The sequence below is a fragment of the Nicotiana sylvestris genome, chromosome 6, assembly GCF_000393655.2.
Source record: "Nicotiana sylvestris chromosome 6, ASM39365v2, whole genome shotgun sequence".
NCBI classification, from domain to species: Eukaryota; Viridiplantae; Streptophyta; class Magnoliopsida; order Solanales; family Solanaceae; genus Nicotiana; species Nicotiana sylvestris.
This window is the reverse complement of record NC_091062.1, coordinates 166,190,144-166,200,864: the sequence shown is the minus strand read 5'-3', so window position 1 is coordinate 166,200,864 and position 10,721 is coordinate 166,190,144. Positions and strand designations below refer to the sequence as shown.

Below are 10,721 nucleotides of genomic sequence, written 5' to 3'. Positions count from 1 at the left end.
GTTTAGAGAAATTTCATTTGAAGTTAATAAATATCAATGTTATTTTAGTAAATTTTAGGCTTACCTAGTTTAGAGACTAGGTGCCATCACGACTCCTTCGGAGGAATTTTTGGGTCGTGACAAAGGCGAGGTGTTCAGTAAGATATGGTAATGCTAGAGTTTACTTGAAGAGAATACATTACCAGATTTTGTCCCACTTGAAATGGGTGATATCAAAGTCTAAGTGTAATAGGCAATGGGCAGGGAGTTGGGTAGATATATGTCAACATGTGTTATTACTCATTCCCAAAATTGATAACGTAGTTGTTAAATGGCATAAACCTCCTGAATATTGGCTTAAGATTAATACCGATGGAAGCAAAGGTGCAGAAGGAAATTCGGGTATTGGTGGCATATGCAGAGATCATAGGGGTAAGCTAACTATGGCGTTTGCTTCTTCAATTGGCAGAACAAGTAGCAACATGGCTGAAGCTAGTGCAGCCTTAGCGGGGGTGGAATGGTGTAGTCGCAATGGTTGCAACAACATTATACTAGAGTGTGATTCCCAGCTTGTGGTTGATTTGATCAATGGTAAATCAAAACCTCCTTGGAAAATGCAGGGCATTATCAGACGGATTCAAGACATTGCCGGTCAACTCAATCGTGCTATTCACCATTGTTATAGAGAAGCTAATCAAGTTGCGGATGCATTAGCAAAATGGAGCATTGACAATGAAGAACTTCTTATTTTCTCCCATCATGATCTTCCTATTTCTGCAATTGGACCTTACAGATTGGATTACATCCAGATGATGTCACTAAGGCATAAACATAGGAAGAATACTTTTTTGTGAAGAGTTTTTTTTGATTGGTAGATTATTGTATATGCAATGGTATATATGCCAAAAAAAAAATAGTTACAAAACATGGAAAAGCTAAAAAGATGATTATTGATCTTTTCATTTTAAACATGGAGCCCGATTGGCCAAGTTACCAAAAATCGCTTATTTTGAAAAGTGCTTTTGTTCAAAAATATTTTTTGAAAAAGTATTTTTGCAAAATAGTAGTTTATGTTTGGCCAATTCATTTGAGTTGTGCTTTTTTGCAAGCTCATTGTGTTTGGACATTCTTTTAGAAAAGTACTTTTAAATATCAAATTACGAAAAAGGACAGTAAAAGTTCTATTCTTAGTTAGTATTATTTAGAAAAGAAAAATAAATTCAAATATTTATTAAAAGAATTCAATTAATATACAAAACATAAATTAAAATTTTCAATCAATATAAAATATAGTTATTTCGAAGCAATAATATTAAGTGTTTGGTATTGCTTATTATTTACATGATAATTTAAATATGTCAAAATATATCATTCAATATAAACTTAAAATCTACTCTTAGGAATAGGAAAAAAAAGAAAAAAAAATTTGATTAAAAAATGTATAGTAGAAATAAAAAGATAAAGGAAAAGGAAAAGAAAAATATTAAATTAATGAGGGATAATTTGGAATATAAATTTAATGTAAGGTTATTTTTATGTTGAATAAATTAATTTTTATTTTTATCTTGAATAAATTAATTTTCTACTCCTACTTCTTGGAAGAAGCTAGAATTTTTAGCTTTTCCCTAAAATAGAAAAACTGCTTTTGCTATTCAAAAATTTTTTTTTTTTTTGGCCAAACACCTTCAACTTTTTAAAAAGTACTTTTTTTGTCCCAAAATCTTGGCAAAAGTCACTTAGTGAAATTAGAAACGTTCTGACTCACCCTTTGTTTTTATCTTTTTATTTCTATTTAATATAATCTAGTCACCTTGGCTAATTTTCTTTTTTTGAAAAACTAGCTATTTTCAACATTAAAAATTCTTGATAAACTTGAATTTCTTATTTATACTCAGATTTTCGAGCAAAAAGCATCTGATGATTCTTTTTTGGTGCGTCAAAATAAGAGAAGGATTTCAATTTCTCTGTCTTTTGTACCAAAAAATGGAAATAAAAATAAAGGTTAAGCTATATTATTCGAGCTGTTTTTTTCTTAATATTGATGGTGATGAGTTACCAAAGATATGATAGTGAAACTAGAAACTAAGGTTAGCAAAGTATTCCTTGGATGACTTTCATTTAAAAAAATCCTAATATAATTTCATTTTTAGCAAGCTTTCGATCGAAACATATTACGAGTTTTCCTGGTGGTAATAAGTGGATGCGAATAAATAATTGATCAATCACCAACTAAGTAATAAATATGTACAGTGAATAATTCCGAGATTAATTAGTTGATCCTGGAGGATTGAAAAAAAATCTGTATTTCATTTATCATCAAAAGCATAATAATCCGAAGTAAACTACATATTAGTCACATTTGTGTATGTTAGGAATTGTAATTTCCTTTGGTGGCATTACGATTTCTTTTCATGCATCCATGACTTGTTATATATGCATAGGAATGACAAACGAGTGGGTCGGGTCGGATATGGTTCGGGTCGGAAATGGATAATGAAAAAATGGATCAATTATCCGATCCGACTCATATTTAATACGGATAAAAAACGGGTTAACCAGCAGATAATATGGATGAATTCTTGCATATGATCACTTTTGGGAGAATTCTTAGTCTCCCTAGCTTGAAGAACCCCCAATTTGAGGCTTTACAAATGTAAAAGTTAGACTCATTGGTTACTCATTGGTTATCCATTTTCTAAATAGATAATATGGTTCTTATCCATATTTGATCCATTTTTAAAAAGTTCATTATCCAACCTATTTTTTAGTAGATAATATGGGTAATTAACTATTTTCTTTTAACTAATTTGCCACCCATATATATGCGCGAATCACTTGATGCACATACAGAATTAATTGTCAAGAAAATGAGGTAAATAAATAAGGAGTACAAAATAAGAAAGAGGTGTCTAAACATGGGATGTTGCACTAGGAAGGTTAGCCTAATTTTTTTAGTTTTAGCCAACCTATTTAGAGTAGGTTATTTAGAGCATGCTTTTGTAAATTCAGTTCTCAACGCTGTATTTAATTTGATATGTATAACTTTTTTGCCATGTGCGTTTTTAATTTGATAAAACTAACTCCGGCAATGAAAAATAAATTTGTTATAACTAACTTCGGTGATGCCTTCATATCTGAAATTGCCTTGTAGGTACTATCTTCACTTCGAATCCAACAATATTTTTCACCAAAAAATTTGATGGGAAAATAAGATTACTCCACCTTTAATTTGAGTACTCATAAAAATCTTTTAATAGGGAGCCTTTTTTTCTTTAATAGATTCTACACGACACAAATATGAATTAATTGAAACAAGTGTTTTAAAAGGCAGGGGCGTGAGTCGGGGCGTTTTACTTGATACAGGGCGGCGCGTAAGCCTCGAGACATAGGGCGTAAGTCTCACGGATCTTTAAATTTTTTAATTTATAAATTAATAATATAACATTATAACACAAAAAATACAAAAAGTACATTCAAAGTTCAAGAAAACTGAAAAAAATTAAAGAAACTCATAGAAAATATAATAGGAAAAATGCATAAGTACCCCCTGACCTATACCCGGATTCCCAACTACACATTTTTTCTTTGCGGGAATCCTTTTACCTCCCTAAACTTATTTTAAATGTAATTATTTGCACCCTTAACGCTGATGTGGCAGAGTGTGTGTAAAGGAGAGTGAAAAGCAAGAAAAAATAATTTTCAGATTATTTTTTATTCTTTTTTACCATTTTTTCTTACTTTTCCTTTTCCTTTTCCTTTTTCTTTGTCTTTTTTCTTTTACTTTTTTTTTTCGGTTCTTCTCTAATTCCGGCGGATATTTATTCACCGGCGACTTTGTCTAACCGTTTTTCTTTCATTTTTTTTTCACACACAAATTAAACTCTCAAAAAGATCTATTCCTAAGCAAAGCAAAATACACTCAGATTTGGGGAAAAAAAATTCATCATCGGAAAACCTTCCCATGCCGGAAAAAAAGTGATGTATTGAAATTTTAACTGGAAAAAGTTTTCTCAGCTTATATTCGTTTTTATTTCTTTTGCTCTTCCTCCCACACATAAATTAAACTTTCAAGAAAAATTTATATATATAACAAAACACACTTAGATCGGGATAAAAATCTATCGCCGAAAAAAAAAAATTCGACGGAAAAAATAGTGTTTGTGAAATTCCGACGACCACCATTTTATGCCGCCGGTGACCAAAACAAAAAGAAAGAGAATGAAATAACCAAAAAAAATGAGAATAATAAGAAATAAGAAAAAAGGATAAGAAAAAGAAGAAAGAATAAAAAAAAGTACTAAAAATACATGTGGGGGCACGTGTAGCTCACCACTTGCCAAGAGTTTGGTTGTCAGCGTTAAAGGTGTAAATAATTACATTTAAAATAAGTTTAGAGGGGGTAATAGGATTCCCGTAAAGAAAAAGTGTGTAGTTAGAAATTCGGGTATAAGTTAGGGGGGTACTTATGCATTTTCCAAATATAATATCTAGTAGGTTTAATTTTACAAATATAAATAATGCATTAATGTTAAAAGTTACTAATAAATCAACTATAACGTCTTAAATTTCAAACAATTACAAATTATAACTTCTAAAAATATATTATCAAACTGCATATTTTACCTCCTTAGTAAAAAATACACTATAAATTTTATCAATATTATAATTTAAAATTATTACTTTATGAGTAAAAATAAAATTATTTATAAATAGCAAAATAATAGATGTATAATAATTTTGAGAGACATTAAACTAAGACATGGAGATTTAGCAAGTAAAGATATAAATTTTGGTTATCTATTTTCAGAAAAAATATTCAAATGATATACGCCTCATAATGACATCAATGAGTAAATATGCAATATTATGCTTCATTACTTGAGTTACTCAAAATTTTCATATTTATATAGATGAAAAAACTTTAATTATTCAATTGTGTCACACCTCCTTTTTACTTGCGCCCGCAAGGGCGTAAGGGAGTTTTTCCAATTAAAAGACAATCGAAACGGGATTTTATTTAAAGATTCAGAGTCGCCACTTGGGAGATTTATGGTGTCCCAAGTCACCGGTTGAATCCCGAATCGAGGAAAAGATTGACTTTGTATTACAGTCCGCGAACCAGAAATCCGAGTAAGGAATTATGTTAACCCGGGAGAAGGTGTTAGGCATTCCCGAGTTCCGTGGTTCTAGCACGGTCGCTCAACTGTCATATTCGGCTTATTTGTCTGATTTTAATACATGTTGAACCTATGTGCAAATTCTAACTTTTTACCGCTTTATTATTATTATTTTAAAAGAGAATTGCAACGTCGTAAAAAAGGCGTCTCAAACCACGTCACATCAATGTACCCGTGGTTGTGGACACATCTCAACTCCGTTGAGGTTTGGATTTGGGTCACATAAATGCGCTCCCGAGTTTAAGGATGCAATGTTATTAAAATACGCGCCTAAAGAGACTAACGCATTATTATTTTGGGAAAAGCCGTGAAATTCGCTAAACAGTCCGCTCCCTGAAATCTAAGGATTTGAATATATACATCTCATGAGGGCCCCGCAATTTATGCATTTTTATTAGGCGAAGCTCGCCTTATTTTTATTATTTTTAAAGGTCCATCCTAAAACAATCTATAATTTTCTATTTAATTCGTCTCTAAAATGAAAGCAGTCCTAGTTAATTAATGTGCGTGAAAGATCCGAAATTACATAACTCGATTTCAAACAGTTAAGCCCCAGAGTTGAACAAAGAGAGCGGGACATTTCCAGTACACGACCAAAGTTTCATTTCACAGAAAATGGGCCGCCTGAGCCCGCAATGGTTCATACACCTAGTATCCTATCAATTGAACTTCCATAGCCAGGGCAGGAATTATTTAGGCCTCAGGGATCATGACAGTCCAACTTGATCAATGGGTGTATGGGGGAGCTAACTTACAGGATTAATCATACTTGCATCAAACTCATAATTTCTAATTTTTGCACTCGAGATTGACATCATTTTTAAGCTATTGTAGCACTGATTTTAACACATAGATCAATTCTCATTTGGTTTAGCACATAACTCACAACTGTTTGCTCATCCCTATTAGAGTAGGAATGGTCTTACCTATAACTCACTCTGACGAATCACTTATCCAATAATGATTTAAATCACACATGGAGTCATGGATAATTTCCAATTCGAAACTAAACATACGTGACCTGGACTAATGTGAATATGCACCTATTTGCTGTGATTTGCCTTTGATTTTTGGTGTGACGAGCAATTAACCCGAACAGTGAAACTATTTGACACTATGGACTTGATTTCAACAGAAATGAGTTACATATTAGAGTTAACAGTCCATCACAATTCAAAACAACTCAAATCGGTTAAACAACAATCCTAATTATACAGGTACCTATTGTCCACAAGTTACAAAACAGTACATAGCATGTTAATAATCCAACTAGTCCCTTACAGGCGCATTAATGCACAAATTTATCATACAAATCTTAAAGCTAACTGTATCATAATAAACTAAAAAACAGTAAAACTTTAACGAATGTCAAACAACAATTGTCTTTCCATTCCACTGGAGAAATTACACCAAAACAAGTTCAAATGTGTACCTGGAGAAATGCAACACAAGAAGAGGAGAAAGAATAGTCAGCAGCAGGCTAGTAACAGTCAATACAACAACAATACACCAGCAGCAGCAACTCAATTAATACTCCAGAAAGAAAAAAACCCAGAAAGGTTGTAAACCAACAACAACAGCAAATACCAAGACAAACAGACTCACCCAAGCTTGTATTAACCCAAAACTGAACCAGTAGACCACTAAACCACTTAAGCAATCAAAAGGAATGAGAATCACTGTCCAGAATTCGAATTACATCTACGGATGCAATGAAACAGTATCTTTCTTTTTGTTTTCTGTTCTTAAACTCTCCAACACTCTCTAAAAGAAACTGATCACTTTCAAAGCTCCCAAAATGTTGTTTTTTCTTCTTTTCTTTTTTTCCTTTTTCTCCCTTTTTTTCTAAAATCGATCCCCCATATTTATACCCAACTCTTGAACCCCTTTCCAGTGCCCTTTTTCTTTACAGTTGTCAAAGAGATCTTTTATTATTGCCCCCATGTTTCTTTTACTTTCCAGCTTGTAATATTCCTCTACTATGTGTATCCTTTTAGCTTTTATCATTATCCCCATACCATTATGTCTTGTTCTCCACTAACATGTTAGATTAATAGTTAATTAAGTACTTTACTGACAACCCACTTAGAAGACCATTTGCCAAACTTTTAAACCCCCAAAATACCCCTGAAGACCCTGTGACTGCAGCTATAACCAATTCTCCTAAGTTCTGAATGCAACCTTATAACTCACTACTATCTAATGAACATTATCATACCAACACTGAATTCAAACCAATGTCAGATTCATTTCAGACCCTAAACAGTAGGATTCAATTCATCAAACTCAACAACAGCTTAAGCTTGAACCAGGTTGAATCAAATAGCAACAAAATAAAGGCCAAGGATTTTAATGATTCAGAACACCCTTACAGGGAATGATACAGTAGGTTCAGGTGACAACCAAAACAACAGTTCATGTATTTTCAAAATATTTCAACTGACCAAGCAATTCAAAACAATGTGACGACCAACTAAGCGATTCAAACATTGTGATGAACTAATCCTTAATTTATCGATTGTAAAATCGGAAAATGTTCTAACAAATCGACAAACTGACTAGCTTCAATTGACTAAAATTAACGAGTCAACACCAATTACCAAACCAAAACAAATTGACGTGACAGGAAATTAATCTGAAAAGACACATATCGAATGAAGCCTAAAAAACGAGATGAAATAGAGAATAGAAATACCTAAGATGAACGACCAGCTCGGCTTGAACAAAATCCGGCATCTTTCGATTTTGGTCGGAATAGGTCTTAATCACGAGTTCTCAAACGAGAACACACGAATAAAACCTATTTCGGCCTCAAATCTTCAATACAGGCTCTTGATTTGAAAACTCAGCGTTCGTTCATTCGAATTGAGATTCGACAAACTCCAGTTTGATTCGAGGGGAACTAGGGTTGGTTTAGGGACGAGGGAAGTCAGGTGGACATTGGGTGTTAACCTAGAATCGGTTGGATTAGTTAGGGTTTTTTGGTCGATCTTTGATTGAAGATTTGAAGGCCCTGATCAGGATTCGAGGGATAAAAGTTAGAGATTCGGAATGAGGAGGTCGAGGGGAATCAATTGTGTAAAGATGGGGTCGTTTGGACCACCGGAACCGTTGTGAGGCGATTTCCGTTGGGCGGAGCACGGTGGTAAGGGGCGGAGGGTTCGTTTGGTCTCTAAGGCTTAGAGACGAAGAGGTGATGGGGGGTTTGGCTTGGGGGCGGGGTATGGTTTGGGCTTATATATGTGGGGAAGTGATTTGATCCTAGCCGTTAGATCAATTGAGATCGACGGCTTGGATCAACTCACTTAAAGAGACGGTGTCGTTTCGTTTACCTCGAGACCGGTTCGGTCTTTGGATGGGAATGGGTCGGGGCATGCGGGCGATTTGCGGCCATTGGATTAAATGAAATGAAAGGCCTAGATCGACAGGCTTGAAACGACGTCGTTTCTTCGATGCTGGGGGTGGACTGGATTGGGGCGAGTATTGGGCTGATTTTTGGGTAAGAATTGGGCTGTGGCCAATTTGGCCCAGTCCGGTTTCCATTTTGTTCCTTTTCCTTCTTTTTCTTTTATTTCCTAATTAATAAAACTAAAATTCTAAATTAAATTATAAACCAAATTAAAAATAATAATTAATTCCTAATAACAATTATCACACACAATTAAATACCAACCAAAATAAAATCACACAATTGGAGATTACATGCTAAAAAATGCCAAGTACATATTTTTGTGATTTTCATTCTCGCAAATCCAAATATTGTTTAATTAATTCCTAATTGTAAAATTAAATCCTAAATGCACATGCAACACATATTTTATATTTTTTCTTAATTAAAGTAAAAATAAACATGCACAGACAAATAAAAATAAATCACAAGCAACACAAAACTATTTTATTTTGAATTTTTGGGAGTAGTTCTTGTAGGGCAAAAATCACGTGCTCACAAATTGTTAAAGAATTTTGCGACTAAAAAGTGCTAATTAGTGAGTTCGACACATGATCTACATAGGAACTGTTGGGCGAGCGTGTTTAGGGCGCAAAGTCGGGCGCTTCAGGGCGTAAGATTCATAGAACTAAGCCCCACACATAAGTGTCAAGGCGTTTTGATAGTGTCCCGCCCCGGGACGAGCCCCGAGGCGAGTCCCAAAAAAGCCTTTTAAAACACTGGTTGGAACAATATGTACCAGATAGCAATTAATCCAGCAAGAGTTTGTTGTTGAAGGGATTTTGGAGAGAGGGCTGCGGTCAACTGAAGAGATTAATGAGAATGCACAAAACTTTCTATTCTGTCTTTTTTCTTAAAGCTAATTTACTAAAAAGGATTTAATTATATGTGCTTCAAGTATTAAAAAAAAATGTACTTACATTACTGGTGTAGTTTTATATATATGTTCTTTATCATTTACCATCATTAGCAAGTTTTCAATCTATGTTTGTATCAAAGTTCGTAGTAATTGGTTTTTGTGTAACACACAGTGTGTAAATAATCTTTTAATTGTCAGTTAATTAAGCTCTTTTAAAAAGCAAAGTTCTATGTCATTTTGCTTTTAACACTCGTGCGAAACGAGCATAGGGTAAATAAAATCCCCAAGATGAGCAGACATCGGCCGGGTAAAACTATATGATATATACTATATATTTTGATAACATCGACTAATTTCATGGGATATATATCACCTCCCACTAATAACAAATACCAGGTAACTCTATGAACCAAAGCTTGGATATATAGGAAAAAATCACCTACTATTTTTTGCCTCCATTGAAATTTGAACCTATGGTAAAGGATTACATATATTATCTCTTTTCTAGATTGCCGATGGAAAATTCTCGTACAAACTCAAATGGGATATATACTAGATGATGTAAGCTTGTAAGTGATTAATGCTTTTGATACATGCTTGATCCCCTCTTCTTCTTCTGTGGCAACAGTTTCATTTTAATTTTATCTAAGTAATGGGGAAAGATTTAATGAATAATCCGATTGGCAGCAAGGTCCAGGACTTCAGCAGATCAAAGGGAAAATGGTCATATTTGCCCTTTACTACGCCAAATTTACCCTTCCTCATATTATCTGTCTTAAAATACTCCAGCCAATGCCATTAGGGTGATATTTAAAAGCCGACTATATCGACGAATCGTACCGCACCAAATTAATTTTTATGTTTCTTTTAATAAAACTGTAGATTTTTATATAAATCTACAATTGTACCGATAATTAGGGTATGTTTTTTATTTTATGAAAATAAATCCAAAAAATATCGAACCGTACCGAATAAATTTATATGTGAAAAATATATTTATATATTAAGTTAAAAAATAATAATACATTAAATTTTTACTTGGGCCTTGGAATTATGAAAATGGTTACAAACCAACAAGTAATTAAAATCAAAATCCTAATTCCCAAACCTATTATGCTACTCCTACTAAAACCAAATTATTTCCAGCATATTCACTAGCAAGACACAAAGTATTCGAGCGATTATGAGTAGCAAATTGAATATTTTTAATTTCCTTTTGTATGATTTAGATTTATCTTTTTGAATATTTAATCTTCTA

At 33.3% G+C, this 10,721-nt stretch overlaps 1 protein-coding gene across 1 annotated transcript; it reads left to right on the top strand.

Annotated features, from left to right (window-relative positions):
* The first annotated feature begins 422 nt into the window (after positions 1 to 422).
* Positions 423 to 833, top strand: LOC138871623 (uncharacterized). The gene has a single exon (XM_070149511.1). It carries the CDS (start codon positions 423 to 425, stop codon positions 831 to 833), a length of 411 nt encoding a protein of 136 aa, XP_070005612.1.
* The last annotated feature ends 9,888 nt before the right edge of the window (positions 834 to 10,721 follow it).

What these genes read in the sequence shown, in the direction of transcription:
- LOC138871623 (XM_070149511.1), top strand. Translation starts at nt 423, where the DNA reads ATGGCGTTTGCTTCTTCAATTGGCAGAACAAGTAGCAACATGGCTGAA.